The following is a 17,345-nucleotide window of genomic DNA, read 5'->3' as shown; positions in this document are numbered from 1 at the left end:
GAGAAAGGGAAGACAGCTCCATGTGCTGCCTGCCCCCAGCACTGTTCTCACTGTGGGGGAGACCCACTGCCCCCCTCGCCACAAGGGGTATGTAGAGATGTGCTATGGTGCCAGCAGCCAGCTGCTTCCAGGAGAGGTGTGGGGCAATGGCAGGTAGCCTGCCTGAGTGCCCCACTGAGCTGCATGAGGTAAGCACCTCCTGGCCAGCGCCTGCACTTTGCACCCCAATCCCCTGCCCCAGGTCAGAACCCCCTCCTGCACCCACACTCCCTCTCAGACCCTGCACCCCCTCCATTAATATAGTAGAAATGTGTGACCCGTGACAACTTATCTTAAAACTGGGCCAGCTAGTAAGCTTAGGGAGGACTAATGACCCACCAGAGTTTGGCAGAATTCAAACACGTTTATTGTACCGATAGCTAAGCTCAAAAGAAGGGGGAAGAGGGTCACACAAGTCCCAGACAACTTGTCTACCTGGGAGCTCTTCTGATCTTCCAGCTGTTCAAGCAGCCCATTAATTCCACAAGCAAGGGGGAAAGCCACTTCACAGGTATTTGGAGAGGAGTTAAGGGAGGTGTAAGACCTTTTGAACACACAGGTTCTACAGAGCACACATCACTGCTGCTCCCACAACAGCCCCCCCCGACCCAGTGAAAGTTATTGCCCACCCCTCGGATAGAAGATAATTAAAGTAAACGCTGAAGTAGAGGGGCTGATAGGGTTAGCACAAGTATTGGGGGGATGTGAGCAAGGGATTCTGGAGTCATCCAGTATCTTCTGACTTCAGAATAACAGCTTTCATTTCTAATTGTAGAACCAGTTACTTTACTGTACCTGATCGATGAGCTGTCGTCTGAATGGACTGTTTTCCTCAAGGACATTTGCCCAAAGTTCTGGATCCTTTCTGCGTACCAAATAGCGAGCCTCACTCTTGAACAAGGAGTTCTCATTGCAAACCTGAAAAAGAGAAAATCATGAACACACGTATAGTTAAGGGAACACTTACAATGAGATCCCACCCAACACAAGTTTGGCTTTTTGACATTAATAATGAGCCACACTCAGACCATAGTTTCTGCATACAACTAGTTATTGGCCATCACTAAGTGTCACACAGACTCAAGTTTGGATTCTTAACTAGCCTCTAATCTAAAAGGCTCTCAGCAGACAGGATCTCTTGCAAAGTTACGAGCTTTTCTTGCTTTTGTCCAACAGAAATTGGATGACAACTTCTCATGGTAATATTTCTACTGCTGTCTGAAGCCATGAACTACACAGGCTTCTGACAAATTTCAGACCTAGAAGGGGATTCATTTTGGAGTGGAGGAAGTTTAGGTCAGTTTTATTTTATCTGAAGCCTTCACTCAGTTTCATTGTCAAGCAGCACTAGAATGTTTCTATTTTGTAAAATCTTTTGAATTTCACAGAATGTTTCTACAACTATAAGCTTCTAAGTAACTAACTGTTTGTGGGCTACAGTTTTACCTAATGGAAACAATGTGCAGAAGTTTATCAATGATACAGCAGAGGAAGTAAATTCTCACAATGGTTTTGTATTTTTCTACTGATTCTAATTGCACAGTTTGAATCTTGTGACTCAGTGTAACCAAGTTACATTTTATCAGCACCAGCTTCAATGGACAGCAAGGTATGTTTTGTTTTTCAAGCCATTTTAATAGGAGCCTAGAGTCCAATCCTTCCTTCCATTACTGCTTAAGATTAGGCTGGGTACCAAGGTTAGCACTTCCTGATTTTATGTTGTAATTAAAATGGTTCTGTGACTGAAGTCTGACCAGAGCTGGTCTCAAATCATGTAAATGCAGATAGAGCCTGGTAACCTCCCCTCCTATCAAGAGGATATGTGCACAGAAGTTAAAGGTTACATTTCATTTCTATACAGTTCTCACAGCAATGAGCTGCACAGGTAACAGATGGCCAAAGTAAGATTCCCAGTTCACCCTAGGAAAGGGCCTATGCCCAGAGGAGCGCCTTTGATTCTCTTTTTTTGGTGGGGGGGGAGGGGGGAAATCAGTTTCTGTAATAGAAAATTTGGCTGTTGGAAGACAAAAACCCCTTTGCAGAGCACCTTGGTTAGGAGAAAGCAAGTGTACCACAGAATTCACAACCCAAGAAGGGAGCATGGAACAGTCACAATCCAGGTCTGTCCACTTTCGAGAGCTGAACCTGGAAAACTGTTTCTAAATAAAAACTTCGCAGTAAACTACTCTTGATTCAGATATTGAATTAATCTATTAAGACCACCACTTGTGGCTATATTCTCCCTTCCACACTTCCATAAGACAGCATGTAAAAACTGGACTCAACTGCTGCATAGTGGACACAGCCAAGCTTTTCAAACTGAATCATTAAATTAGTGCAGTGTAACACCTATAGGAAGGGTAATCCCTTAAGGAACCACACCACATTCCAGCAGGCAGTGATTCCAGGCTGGGACATGTTATATAAGTGTGGACTAGAGGGTGCTCCATATGCTGATACTACTAAGCTGTTTCCACCAGACTTGGTGTGTGCACTGGAACAAGTGATCAACTGTTGATGAAGTTGAGTTTGTTGAGGCTTATGTTGACTAGTTGGCAGAAGCAATGGGAAGAGCTGGCAAGGGATATATGGTAGAGGGAGTCCATTCCCATTTGGGACTTCGGAAACCAAGACAATCTATCCAAGACTACTAACACTAGAATCAAACGTGTTCAGGGACCTTTTTCCAATTGCACCTGGTACCTTCTTTCTACTGTGGACCCGAAGACTACTGTAATAGCTTTTATTTAGGGCTATTTAAACATAAGTTATGGAATGGCTGAGGTGGGATTTAATGTTACATAGCTAAACCTTACTGTTTCAATGGAATTTTAAGTTAAGACACATAGGACTTGGCCAGTGTTAGAAAGACTCAGGGTTAACAGTCTAATCAGAACATTGGTTACACCAATATTGACATCTGAAAACCCACCACCACTCAAACCTCTTAACATTAGACTACAGGAGACTTGTAAATACAAAAGCAAGTTTTGCTAACCTTGATGAGTTCAAGGTCACACTGTCCCCTCTCATAAGCAACACAGGCCAAATGAGGGTCCCTTTTTTCACAGTATTTGCCTACAACACAGCTGTCATAGTATGGGTTCTCCCGGAGAAACCGCTCAGGATTATTGTTACTGTCAATGTAAATTTTAGCCAGAGCATTGTGGGTGGCAGGTTCTTCACAGCCTTCATGAATTCTAGATTCCAGCCACGGCAGCAGCAACTTGAGCCTTTTGGGGGAAAATAAAGTTCGTTAAGTTTGCAAACCAAAAGTGCTATTAAAAAGTTTTCAATTCTATTCCTTAACTTGAGAGGAGTGCCAGCAAACTTTAAGGTCAAGGTTGTTCCCCAGAAAGGCTGTGGTCCCAGTATATTGGTCTTCAGTCAAGGTTAGAATGATTTGATCCAGATCTACCAAATAACCCATTTAAGACTTAAAATGTCCCTAAGCTTTTCATTGTTGAGGGACATGCATACAGACTCTTTGGAGTTTCTCTGATCCTTTTAAAGGGAAAAAAAAAAATCTCGATAGGCAGGACAGAGGGGAGAGACTGGAAGAAACCTAGTCATAACTCAAAGATAGTGCTTCTGGAGCCATAGGTGCCTCAAGAATGCTTGTTTAGAGTAAAATCTAACTGATTAAAGCAGTGTCAGTACACAGGTGATCTGTGCACATTAAGTCCCTCAGGAGGAGAGTTCATTTTAAAAATACTGTACTCATTTAACAAGTTCAGAGTAGGGCATATGGAACATGCTATACATCAACTGGGAAACTGCTGCAAGCAAAGTGTAACATTAAAGCAGCTGTACCGGGAGAGGACAGTCAGAAAAGGATTGATAACGCAGGAAGCAGCAAGGGTAGATGAACACAAGTACATCAGAATAGTTTAAATCCCAAGTTTAAAATAGGGGAAGCTAGAGCAAAAACTTGAGGCGGTAGGAAAAAAATTAAAAGCAGTAGGAAAAGAGCTTTAGTAACTGACTTTTGGGTTAATGACTTCTGCTTAGGTTAAGGACAGAATTAACCAGACCACAGATATTTTCAGTAGGGTAAGATAGGAACAAAATGAATTTTGCAAGTGTTAAGAATGGCAAGGTTTATTAGGAGAGAAGAGAGTGATTTAGGCTTTAAGTTTAAATGATATAGTGAAAGGATACTTCATGGATTCCATACTTCTAGTATTGTAGAAAGTTTGTGGAAGTTTTCAGAAGATGATTTAGCAAATTCTTGCTTGTGATTAGGATTTGAGCCCAGTGGACACTTTTATAGCTAGTGCACCCTGTATGACATTAGTTTCCTGGTCCCACTACTTACAGAAAAAAAATGCAACAAAAACAAGTCCTTCAGCTGACAGAATGCTCTGCGATGGCTTTTTAGGCTTTCCTGTTAGAAAGTTATTTCTTTTCTTCCCTGAATTTGAGAAAGTGGCACAGTGGAACCACATTGTCCCAACATTTGCAATATCTTGCCCCGTCTCCATTCCTGTTCTACTAAGCTGATCAAAGTCATTGTGTATTTTTACTCACACACGTTCTCCTGATGTATACTTCCATACAATAGCTACTGTTTGTTCTAGTCAAGGACTGTGTCTCAAAACTCAAGTCTAGACATAGGGCTGTTTCTTTTCTCCCATTACACAAGGCTGAGTGATCTTCCTGTTCCCATATTCATGAATGGGACAAAAAAAGTGAGCTATTCTCAGTTTTGAAGACTGCCATACATGGTCTGAATTATCAGATAATGTGATACTGTGACACCCTCTACTCATGTGTCTGAAATGCCACATACAGAATTCCTTTTCTTACTCAAGAGAACTGCCTCACATTAGCAAGCACCATATTAATTCCTTTCATGATTTTTACTTCCATCTTTCAAAATGGAATTGACTTAGAGCAACAGATACAACTCCTGTATACCAAGGGGGAAGCCTTTTACTGGAGCAAAATGGAATGACTGTTTATACTAAGTACCTTTATATTCTATTCTTACCTATTTCTTTTTTCCACTTCAGCCACCAGCTCATCAGTTGAGAACTGGCCTCGAACCACCATGATCAAGTTCTTAATAACATCTTCAGAACAATCCACGTCAAGAAGCCCTCCAATTACTGCTGGTATACGGCTTGGATTCACCTAGAATAAACCACCATAAGAATGGTTTCTGGACTGTGCCATAACTGAAGGGATTTTTAAAAAAATTCTTTAGTGTTTAGAAGTGTAGGAAACAGGACTACTTTAATTAGTTGCCCGAAGTGTTCCTAAGTGAAACTTAGCAAGTACAAGTTAATCCATCACTAAATTAGTGTTAACCAGCAATATTCTACAAAGGCCACCAAAAGAATAGTCATAGTTCCCTGAGACTGACCCCTTCTACCCCCAAAATCTAATCAGGAACATACTTTAGTGACAAACTTCCCCAGCCTACGTACTGGGGAAGTAGCATTCCTTGGTTTCATATATCAGAGTGATCAATAAGCCTAAATTGCTATAGCAATACAGAAGTGTGGGGGGGGGGGGGCGGGGAGGAGAGCTCAATTAAGTAACATTTCATTGAAATCTTGGTGTTTCATTCTGCTCTATTAGCCAATAAGAAGGTTTAAGTCTTATGGGGCTGAACCACTTCTGAACTACAGAGCCTCAGGTAAACCAAAGCTCCCAGTATATAGGCTGGAGCCTGTCTCCAAGTTTATTCTTTAGAAGAGATTGTACTTTACCTTCTGAACATAGATCTCTATGTACTTCTGCAGGTTGTTGCGGTATAAGTAGAGAACCAGGTCATGAACAAAGTCAAATCTGTCACAAACAATGATTAGAGGAAGCTGGTCTGTGAGCTTGGCCTCCTGTATGTTTGGGGGAGGGAAATGGAAAGGAGTTGAAAAGGAAGAGAAAACAGAAAAGTCACTATCTTTACAAATTATGTGGGGATGTGAGCAGAGCGCCTTAACTATTTTCCTAATTTAGGACCAGCAAAAGGCTACCATTCAGAAAAATGCTGACTCTAAATTGACTGCAGTCTGATCCTTTGATACAAATACTGAAGAGCCCATCGTGTTCCATCATAGACAGCCAAATGAGGAGCACTTCTACTTTAAAAACAAAAAACCTCTTGCCCTTTTAAAGCAGTGACTAGCAAATCCTGGATGCACTTAGATATCTACCGTTAGAGGTCTTGGCTGAGAGTGGATGCTCAGCACTTTGAGAGTCAGGCCCCTTAAAAGGAGTCAAGTTGGACACCCAGAATCACTTAAACCAGGGTTAAGAATCTGGAAGCCAAAAGTTCAAGCAAGAAAGAACATGCACCTGGGCCCAGCTGCATAAACATCACTTCCCTCCCCTCCCCCCACTCTTGTAGAATGACCAGTAAAAAGCCTGATTGTATTAATAAAGTGAGTCACTGGAAGGAATGCTTGCCTCCCCACACCCAGAGTTGGAAGTAAGTTTCCCCTGAAACTTGGGCAAGCATAACACAGCAAACATCACTGAGTTCTGCTAAAAAGGATCTGTGGGTTATAGCAGATCACAAATTGAATATGAGCTAACTTGATGCAATTGCAAAAAACCAATGTCATTCTTGGGTGTAATGACACGAGAGTGCCATGTAAGACATGGAGATATTTGTCCTGCTGTACTTGGCACTGGTGAAGCCTGGGCTGGAGGATAGTGTCCAATTTTGGGCACTGAACTTTAGGAAAAGTGGACAAAACAGAGAAAGTCCAGGGGCAAGCAAAAACTATAGTCAGAAGGTCTAGAAAACCTGGACTTATGAGGAAAGGTTACTTTTCTACTATTACTATTCTAGCCAAAAGTCAGGGAAGTTACCTTGAGAAAATTCTTCACTCGTTCAGGGTTATAGCAGTTACTTTCACGGCAGATCCTTTCTACCTCCTTAATTTGACCCGTCTTACAGGCTGCCTGGATATATTTGAAGTGGACGTCTGGATCCTGGCTGAAGTTCACAATAGAACCCAGGAAATAAAACAATCCTAGAAATAAGCAGAGGTTACCGACTTATAGCTATGAACATTTAGAGTTCATCACCTAGATAAGGAGTTTATGCTTTGATAATTTAGTATGAATAAGGAAGGAAGCCACTGATAAGTGGTGAGACAGGACAGGTGAATTTAAGTAGTCCCACAATAGTCTCCAAGGAAAGCTGCCAACAGGAACACTTAGACTGTTAGCTACACATATAGTGTACATATACACATGTAGTTAAGTTCTCCTCACACCTTCTATGGGCCATCTTAATTATCACTTCAAAAAGTTTTTTTTCCTCCTGCTAATGATAGCTCATCTCAATTGATTAGACTCTGCCTGTTGGTATGCATACTTCCACCTTTTCATGTTCTCTGTATGTATAAATATCTCCTGTCTGTGTGTTCCATTCTATGCATCCGAAGAAGTGAGCTTTAGCTCACGAAAGCTCATGCTACAATAAATTTGTTAGTCTTTAAGGTGCCACAAGTACTCCTGTTTTTTTTAGCTACACATATGGTTGCCTTCCTCCACCCAGATATGATGCTTTCCTGGAGACATAGTAACTAGGTGTCTTCTGCAAAACAGTTGCAAGCACCAGACTACAGTAAATCTAATGCTTGGTTCAAACTGAAAGGCTGAGTACTAGTACGCCACTCAACTCTCCTTCCTCTCAAAACAGATTGAAACCAAGTACCTCCCTCCAAACAGAAGGGCACCTCACCTTCATAACTTTTAAAAGATTCAAACAGCTCCACGAGAGACTGGGTGCCAAGCTGCTCATGGTATTTAGAAGCTACTTGCACACAGAGCTGTAGGTTTTGTCGGATGTTGGCCGATAGCATAGCACGCAGACATTCCACAGAGTCCTCAACTGACAGAGAGCCAAAGAAGTTTACAAGCCACTAAGGACAAAAGTTAAAATGGTTTTAGTAGTTGTATACACCTCGCTGAAGTTCAGCAGGGGAAGAAGTCATTACATTCTGCATGGTTGGCAGGTGGAAACATATGTACGTGTCCCAGAAGTGCAACAGGAGAGAATGTGTACTTGTCATTCTTGACCTTCCAATAGTGCTCTCTGTTTAACTCCTAAAAATTAAACGATAGCAACAAGGACTCTGCTACATATGATCTCAGAGTTCATTAAGTCAAATACTGTTTTGAATACCACGTGATTTTGTTGTGGGCGAGAATTAGTTTCACTAGGTAGGCGTCTGAGCTGCCAAGAGATTGAATTCAGGTTTAGAATTGCTACAGGTAAATGTAGACTGAGTTTGAACAATTAAGGTTTTCCTCACGTTAGTTACAGATGTATGGCTGAACACCTACTGGCCAGTCACTGAAGCTACTCATTTGAGCTGGTTTAGGGTAGTGGCTCTCAACCTTTCCAGACTACTGTGTCCCTTTCAGGAGTCTGATTTGTCTTGCACACCCCAAGTTTCACCTCACTTAAAAGCTATTTGCTTACCAAAAAACCAAAAAAGTGTCACAGCACACTATTACTGAAAAATTGCTGACTCTCTCATTTTACCATGTAATTATAAAATTGATTGGAATATAAATATTGTACTTACATTTCAGTTTGTAGTATATACAGCTGTATAAACAAGCCATTGTCTGTATGAAATTTTAGTTTGTACTGACATTGCTATTGCTTTTTGTGTAGCCTGTTGTAATACTAGGCAAATATCTAGATGGGTTGCTGTACCTTGTGGAAGACCTCTGTATCTCCAGGGATACATGTACCCTGGTTAAGAACCATGGGGCTAGGGATTTGGTTACACGTGCTTGCAATGCTTAGTGTATTACTTTAATTCCCTTTTAGCAGGAAAGCTTAGTTTATGGATAGGTAAGTGACAGCAGGAGAAACTTAGTTACATTTAACCCACAAAGCAAAATTCAGCTGAAATTAGTCTTACCTCAGGGTTTAAGAGGTGAGTGTGAACTACAGCTCGTTTTATATCGTAGAGATCAGTGTAGTGCTCCAGTGCTCTCTGTAGCAAGCCTGCCTTTTCACATAACTGAGCAATGTGAGCACGATCATAGAGCGTAAACATCTGGTTTCCAAGGATGGCATCTGCAACCTAAGAGGATACAATTTGTTGTTGAACTTTAAGCTTCCAGTTTCCACCCACAGTCAAGATGTAACGTTATCATACAAAGAAACTACATAAAAGGAGAGAGTTTCTGGGAACACAGGCCACATTAATTGTAACTCAAAGTCTGTCACACTGCACTTCTACAGAGGTTTATTCTAAAAATATATCACTTTACAACGTCCTTACAATACGTATCTGCACATCCACCCTTTTCACTCTCCACAGTAATGCTTTATCTCAACTATGCCTGTAACTGGAGACTGCTACCATCAAAAGCATTGTTTTCTAAATGGCTGGAGTTCTAAAAAAGTTTGCTAGTTTTTTCAAGAAGGGGTGAAGGAAATGGTGAATGAGACTTATTTTAAGGAGACTAGATTGAGGAATCTTACTTGTGGTGCATGAATCAGATTCATTTCCAACAGACGTGTCTGAAGGTGTCCTTCAGCAGGGCGATTATTCTTCAAAGCATCCAACAAGAAGGAAGTGCACTGCTGAATGAGACTGTTCTCCATGAATACATCTACGATCTGAAGTGGACAGTAATCAAATCAGTCATTCACCCACATAAGTTCTTATACAATTTTGAGTATAAGTTAGGAGTACTGCAGCCAATCCTCAAAGGAGCTATCTCACAACATATGCAGCACCTCTTTGTAACCAACTTGTTAAGTTACATTAAAGCTTCCAGCATTGTACTACTACAGTAGTAGTGTTTCTACTTACATTTTACCTTTTGAGAGGGTTCTCAAACTGACTTACCTTAAAATGTTTTTATTCACTATGTCAGAGAGATTTCAGACTTGTACTTTTAGTGTCTGAATTTGATGACAGAGGTCATTTTGGCTCATATGTCAGACAACTATTTAGTAACCAGTAAGTGAAGCAAGTTATAGTATTCTACTTCATAAGTAGAAGATATTGAAATCCTTTTTCTTTGGGGAAATAGTCAAGTGCCCATTTGTTTTACAATAAAAAAACCTCAAAAAGTTATAATCTTGATCAGTCTCTGGGGACTAGTTTACCCACTGAATGGGAGTCTTTCCCTGTTCTCCCCCACAATTAGGGCTAACAGCAGCAGCCTTCCTGATTCTGCTATGCTGATGGAGACTGCCAAGCTTCAAACTTGCAATGTAGGAGGTGCTGTTCTCCTTGTGAAAGTCAAGATGATCTGCAGAACTTCAACTTCAGAATTGGCTGAAGATTGTTTGGTAGTTGGGTTAGCAGATCAACAGCATGCCAGATTACAGGAAGTATTACTGGAAACACTGTATGGCCATAGGACAGCCCAATCAAGGTAATTCAAATACTAGGAGTATAGCAAAATTCACTGGATTGGACTTTATTTTACAAACACACCATTAGTTTCAGCTGGGACTACATGTCCATTAAACCACATCCTTACCAGTTGCAAGTTTTTACCTGGTTAATATTAGCCAGGGGCTCCTCATCCTGCACCAACATCTGAGAGAACTGTAGTCCCTGTTCTGGGCTGACTCTCATCACGCTTCTCAACAAGAAGATCCAGTCTGGTGTATAGCCAACCTAGAATAATTACACAATTTTAGCGGTCAAAGCTCCCTGGAAATGCTTAGGAATTTACAAGATTTTGCTCACAAGTTCATACTGTAGTTCAGTGAAACCTGCTGCAGACATGTTTATTCCCAGCACAATGCAACCTACTCACACAAGACTATCCCATCCCAAGCTGTGAAAATAGTGAGTTTAAAGTGTCCACATACACTGATAATGTAAGATAAGGCTATTCTACACGGTTATGTTTCCAGCCAGGGAAGAGACAGATGCTCAGTCTCTACACCTGAAGACTAGTTTATGGGGAATGCTTTAGACCAACTGCTGTCCAAAGTTTAAAAGGTGGGGGAGACAAAGGTCAAGCAAGTTACTGTATTTGTGATCACACAAATGAAACTGCAGATATTATCTTTCAAGTTCAGACTCCATTATATGGCTGGTCTAAGACCATGTTCTCCAGTGTTCCAAAAATTGAGAGTTTTGTGAGTTCAGATTCTTTATGGGTTAAGTTGAGGCTTAGTTCTGCTACAGGACAGAACTGCATCATAGTTCATTTAGAAATGAGTGTCATGACATGAAAAATTGAGCAAGGCAGCTCTCAACTGATCATCAGCTTTACAGACTCTGGAATGTTTAAGGTCTTGTCTTATCTCATGGAAGATACCCAGAGTATGTACAGGTTAGAGTACTGCACACAGATGTGTACTAGGAGTCTAGCAGTAGAGAGGTATTACACAATCTTACACCTTTAACAAAAAACATTTACCTTTTTGGCATAGAGCACTATTTTCTGGAATTGACCAGTTTCTGCAAAGCACTGAATGACTTTGTTTGGCACATTAGCACGAAGGTAAACACTGAGTGCAAGGGTTGGATCAGCTGTCTTCACCAGGTCTCCTAGCTCCTCAGAGCACTCCAGCTGAAAGCAGAAGTAGCATTTGATGATCAGGCAGAACAGAGAAAAGATAGATAGTTGGTTCATCTCCACTAAGTACATAAACATGTAGCAATCTATTGGCACAAGACATACTATGGCATTAAGTTTAACCAAAACATTTGCCTACCTTATCTTCCTTCAGCCATTTCTCTAGGAGCTGCTTGCGTCCTTGTTGCAGGACAGGACGGCAGAGTTCTAAAGATTCAAATTTGTTAAGTTGTCCTTGATCAAGCAAGATACCAAAGTACTGCAGCAAGGGAGAGGCCTGCCCAGGCTGGGCTGGTACACTCTGGAACTTCCTGATAGTATCACTGGTACGCAGGATTCCCTGAAAGATACCGGGAAAGGGAAGAGACCCAAGATTTAAAAAAAGGTTTGTTACATCCATTTGAATAATCCTTGCCTTTTTCTGTACCTGAACTATATGCATAGTAGCCAACTCAAAACATGCTGATGTCTTGGGTATTTTTAATTTGCAATCAGTTGTTTGATCTAACAAGAGCAGCTTTTGATTATGCTCTTCTCTGTATACTATGCCCAACCTAGAATGTAGCGGTTAGTGAAAAGCTATTCCTCTTCTGCAGGGTCCACAACAAGCTAGATTCTTCAACCAGAAACTTATCTTTACCAGTTTACTCTTTGATAATTTGGTTAAGATAAAGACACATTTGACTGAAACTGCCAGAGTTAGTTGTGTATTTAGGATGTTAGAATAAGCATCACCTTTAATCCTTAGTCTTCATCTTTGAAAGCACTCACCTTTGGTGCAGATGCTGCCACTTTAGCAGCTTCTGCATAGCTTCCTTGTGCAAAGAGTGTATTGAACTTCCTGGCAAACAGTTCCTCTGCCCCAGCCAGGTTACTGCGGATAGCCATACGCAGACCCAGGTCTGGATTCTGGAGAACATTCGTAGCATAGTTCACAATGTTATCTTCTTCAACACAAACTGAAAGCACCTGAAAAGGATAAAAAAGCCTTAACAGGAGCATCCTGCTGAAAACAGCAGCTCAAAGTAATAGAGCAAAGGAATTAAGAGTCCAAGAAGCTCAACAATAAAAGTAGATAAAGCTTAGTTCTATTGCTGTTGTTTTGGGTCTTAGAACTCAGCTTGTCAATCCACACAGCTTGTCTATCCAGTGAAACCTATAACTGAGGGCAATTTCATCACATTGTTTCTCCCTACTATTTTAAAGTTTTGTATGCCTTTTAAGGCTATATAAGCTCTTTGAGGAAAAGGCCATCTGTTTGTACAGTGTCCATCACAACTGGGCCAAGGCTTCTTGTATTACACACTGCAGTATGTAATGCTAATCTGAAGTTTGCTGAGTGCCTAATGGCTCACCTTTGAGGTATTAATTGCTGGCATACCTTAATATATCCTTAATATATCAGCAACATTATAGTGGCAAATAAGTGTTAAAACCGTTTCAGGTACTAGATTTCCAATAAGATTTAATTAAGAGAAGTTTTACATCTTAAGTCTGGAGATGCATGTTCTCTAAGCAGCTATTCAGTGGCACACCTTTTGCACATTAAAAGGAACTTTTCCATTCCAAGTACATGCTAGTCTTGCAAGTTGGCACGCTAAGTGTCTTGGATTGTGGTAACAATTTTCTACATGCATTATACATTGTCTAAATACAGTCAACTGAAGTCACGGCAAGTTTCCTTGCCATTTCCCATCAGACTAAAAGGAGAGGAAGTCAGAGACGTTATTGTCAAACCACTGCAAGAAATAAGTGGCCAGATACAGGGAAGCCAGTCACTGCATTCACTAAACAATGAACAAACCATGACAACCTTGAGCTGCTTGCCATATGCACTATAGTTGCCTTGTAAAACACTTTTGCTCAAAACTGGGAGAGCAGTTTACCCAAGTTCAGTAAGGAGGTGTGGGAACAGAATGTTGTCCTGCGTGTTCCTCCTTACACTACAAAACATTACTGCACACTTTTTCCCCGTACAGTTGTGGCAGTGTAAATCAAAGGTCCGAGATCTTAACTAATCTTTGGCATATTGTTATCTAATCAAGAGTACCATACTACCTTAGATAATGGTACTGACTATGCCTTTAGTTGTCCTGCGCAGAAGTCACTAGGGTATTCCTATGACCAGTTAGAGGCTCAAGAGCAGACAGGACTCAATTTACCTGTCCTTTTTTATTCACACCAATAATGCCAGAAGAAGGTTCATGAGGAGCTGTTACAAAGATTGTGTCAGCACTAATACGGTTCATGTAAATACACACTCCAGATTCCAAGTCATACATGTGAATGTACCCATACTTCGTGATCAGGTAGATAACGCCATGCTTAGTTCCAATCTGCCAAAAGGGAAAGACAATTAGGAATATTTCAATATAGTTTAAGGGAGCTGTCAAAATACAAGCTACTAGAAACTTAAGGCAGCTGTGTAGCAGGAGAATATTCTCACTACACTGTTTAGTTGGCAAAAGGTGAGGATGCAGCTGTAAGCTCTCAGGTTGCAAGGAAGGAGTGTAACAATCCTGTTGGTCACTTACAGAGCTGCAATTCCATACTAGTGGCAGATAGAAGACATCGGTCTCCAGAGTAGAAGTTAAGATATCCCATGCATGGCTAAGCTAGGATGTTGATTATACAAGCTATAATATCTGCATTAAGAGCTTCAGTTAACGTGAAAACTAGTGCTACAATCCCACTGTTCTTTTCTAGGAAGGCCAGCCAGTTTTGAATAGCTAGAGAAGTCCATCAACTAACCTAAAAATGTCAATGTAGTTGTAAAATTATGCAAGTCTCACTTTTAGACATGAATTCAACTGAAACATGTTAAGCAGTGGTGTTGAGAGATGGCTTTATGACAGAAAGCCTCAACTGGAAGTAAAGTCACCAGTATACAACTGCTTGTGAAATTTTTTAATCCACTGATACTATTAGGTCAAGAGGCAGCTGTCTATCATTACCCAAGATCATAGAAAAAAATTGCTCATCACCTGAAATTAAACAAGTATCTTCTGCTAAATTTGGACTACTATACTAGCTAGCAATTTCACATCTATGGACAGCCAAAGATGTAATTTAGCACTTTTGCCTCTGAACACAAGTAGTTTTCCACTATACTTTGCACATCTGGTCAGTCACAAGATGACTGACTCCCCTTATGCAAGTTCTCAAATCATGATGGGGAGACATGACTTGACCAAGGAGAAAGTCTGACAGAGCCAAAATTAGGCTTCTGCAGTTCTTATTCCCAGCTCTATCCTTAAGTCACAAAACTACAGCTCATTTCAGCAGACTTTAATAGTATGTTTGTATTTGGACAGGTAGGAGAATTTCTGAAATAGAATGCTCATGTGTAACAGCAACTTGAGGTTTTTTTAAATCCAGTGAGGTGCTTTTTATTGCTAGTTCAATTTTTACAGAAGTGGGTTGGAAGCAGTTTTGGAGTACTAAATTTGAGAAGTATGCCCTATGTGGGGTGGTCTTCCTCGTGCTGCACTTTGGATATCTCCGCCTTTAGAGTGAGCTATGCTTCCAGCATTGGCTGTGTTATGGAAGAATAAAATACATGGCTGATTTGACAGCAACATCTACGAAGCAAGAGTGAAGTCACACTCTTTACAGCGAAGACTCGGATACTATTTAACTCAGTTAAGTGAGGTTTATGATTCCTAAAGGACTCAGTTCATAAAATGGAGAATTAGATTTTCCACACAGACTTTGAAATTTCAGCCAAAAAAATCTTGATAAAGAGTGCTTGGTCAAAGTCAGTTCTCATTTTGGTCCAAAAATTCTGTTTTTAGGAGGCTGTTTTGGCTTTCAAATGCCCCAAACTTTGAATTTACCATAAAAAAAAGTGTTGGTATTTTTTAGTCAGCTGTCTATGTGCAAGTCTACATTTAAAAAAAGAAGTGGCTATCACCACTGAAAACATGGCCTGAAGTGAATGCACCTTCTTGGACCAGGAATAAAAACAGAGGTCACTTATTCTAGGATTCTATTCAGAGATGTGCCATATACATATTACATCCACATATCCTCCACCACATAGAGTATGTGAAATGCTATTATACATGCCTATGTTGGCCAGTTCATGAGCAGCTTGACATGGGTTTAGTGTGCACTCTTGTATACCTTACCTGCATTGCCACAGGGAAGTCTGTCTGAGCCTCAGGAGGGAAAAACACATCAACAGCTTTCTTTACAAAGGGCTGGTTTCCAGTAGCAGGTTGACCTACTTCTATTATATGCAGCTGGGAAGAAGGAATTGCATGTCACCAAGACAAAAAGTTTGTAAGCAAAATCCTGCTAAGCAACAAGTTGCTCCCCCATCCAATCAATGCTTCCCAAACAGGCTACAGACCAGGCAATTAACTGTTTCAATACCTTTTATGCAACTTACCCATGAAGATTTTCAGCCAATATTCATGATTCTAGAACCCTAGAGTTGTCCAAGATGCTTGGTTTTAGTAAAAACTTTTAAAGAGGGAGAGAACCTCTGCTTTTGATAAAACAATTTCTTACTTTCCAAATCATTAGTCAAAGCACTGCCCAGACATTTAAAAAAAAAAGTGCGCTAGCTCTGTTCTAAAACACTATCGCTGCCATCTCTTGGATTAGGCAGCTTCAGTTGTACTCAATCTTGAAGAGTTCAATATAAGAGCAAAAAGTTTGCCATGGACAGGTTGTCAAGATTTTAGTCCAAACAATTTTGTCTTTCCAGGGATGTTGCATCTTGTGAGAAGCTATTGAAATATTATCCAACCCATTAAAACCAAGTAGTTGTTCTCCACACTACAGGGCAGCTTAGCAAGTGTGGCACATCTATTGTATTTTATGATCTTTTGGTTCAGAACTCCATCAACTTAAAACTTAAGGCACAAGAATCTAACTTCTTCAGAGTCAATACTTCAGACTCAGTTAGGCTTTAACTTTTCCACAAGGCTGCTATATTATAGTTGCCATCAATTTAAGGCCTACAAGAGGCAGAGTGAGCTTGTTCAGTGAGAACCATGCTACAAGACGTGTTAGAGCTTTATTCAGATTGAGAGTCAAGGCACCTTTAGACTCAGGTATTTCACTGCCTTCAATATTTACATTAATTTTATGAAGTTCCTTAGAAAAGGCAGAAGATTACTTCACAGTAAAAAACAGCCTTGACCGAACAAAACAGCACCCACTTTTTTAAAGCCACCATTCCTCAAAAAACAAGGGGTCAACTTTGTTTGATTTCATCAGTGCAACCCTACTGAAGTCAGTTGCATTAAAAAACAATTAGAAGTATTTAACAACTGGTCTTAATTTGTAAAGCTTTAGTGGTAACTGAAAGATTTAAGGTTACTGATAATTTACATTAGCTTGAAAGTGGTCAGTATGGTTTATAGATTTTACCTTGCCTCCTGCAGGGCTCCGTACAGCAAAACAGAAGAGTGTGGAAGGCTTGGAGTTTCCTTCAATTTTGAATTCTGCAAAGGCTGCTGCATGACCCTCTATAGGTTGGGAAACCTTCCTATCAACTGAGTACAATTGCATTGCACCAACCACACGATTTTGCTAATGATATGGGCGGAGGGGAGGAGGAGGGGAAGAGGGAGAAAAAAAAAGTTTAAGCTGACTTCTCCAAGTACTTAAAAGTTGCATATGCATCAAGAGCATAGGAATTGAACCACTAACACTTTCAGAACAGAGAAGCAAAATCAATTTTTACTATGCTGTACATCCTTCTGAAAGGAAAGACTAGAAAACATTCTTATGGAAAGGTCTCCCACCTACTGCAAAACACT

The 17,345-nt window shown here is 40.5% G+C and overlaps 1 protein-coding gene across 2 annotated transcripts in view; it reads right to left on the bottom strand.

Annotated features, from left to right (window-relative positions):
* The window catches only part of CLTCL1 (clathrin heavy chain like 1), a 54,975-nt gene that overhangs the window by 16,753 nt on the left and 20,877 nt on the right, over positions 1-17,345 (bottom strand). For both annotated transcript variants that reach the window (XM_044990355.1, XM_044990356.1), the window contains exons 4-18: positions 16,954-17,115; positions 15,702-15,815; positions 13,734-13,907; positions 12,343-12,540; positions 11,711-11,911; positions 11,413-11,565; positions 10,536-10,658; positions 9,506-9,643; positions 8,937-9,101; positions 7,742-7,922; positions 6,862-7,025; positions 5,757-5,882; positions 5,033-5,175; positions 3,038-3,272; positions 835-957 (exon numbers count right to left, since the gene is read on the bottom strand). In XM_044990355.1, the coding sequence (XP_044846290.1) occupies positions 835-957; positions 3,038-3,272; positions 5,033-5,175; positions 5,757-5,882; positions 6,862-7,025; positions 7,742-7,922; positions 8,937-9,101; positions 9,506-9,643; positions 10,536-10,658; positions 11,413-11,565; positions 11,711-11,911; positions 12,343-12,540; positions 13,734-13,907; positions 15,702-15,815; positions 16,954-17,115 (2,400 nt within the window). The remainder of the gene's footprint in view (positions 1-834; positions 958-3,037; positions 3,273-5,032; positions 5,176-5,756; positions 5,883-6,861; positions 7,026-7,741; positions 7,923-8,936; positions 9,102-9,505; positions 9,644-10,535; positions 10,659-11,412; positions 11,566-11,710; positions 11,912-12,342; positions 12,541-13,733; positions 13,908-15,701; positions 15,816-16,953; positions 17,116-17,345) is intronic.

This window comes from Mauremys mutica, chromosome 16 (assembly GCF_020497125.1).
Source record: "Mauremys mutica isolate MM-2020 ecotype Southern chromosome 16, ASM2049712v1, whole genome shotgun sequence".
Lineage (NCBI taxonomy): Eukaryota > Metazoa > Chordata > Testudines > Geoemydidae > Mauremys > Mauremys mutica.
Note: the sequence above shows the minus strand (reverse complement) of the source record. Positions and strands in the feature narration are given on the sequence as shown.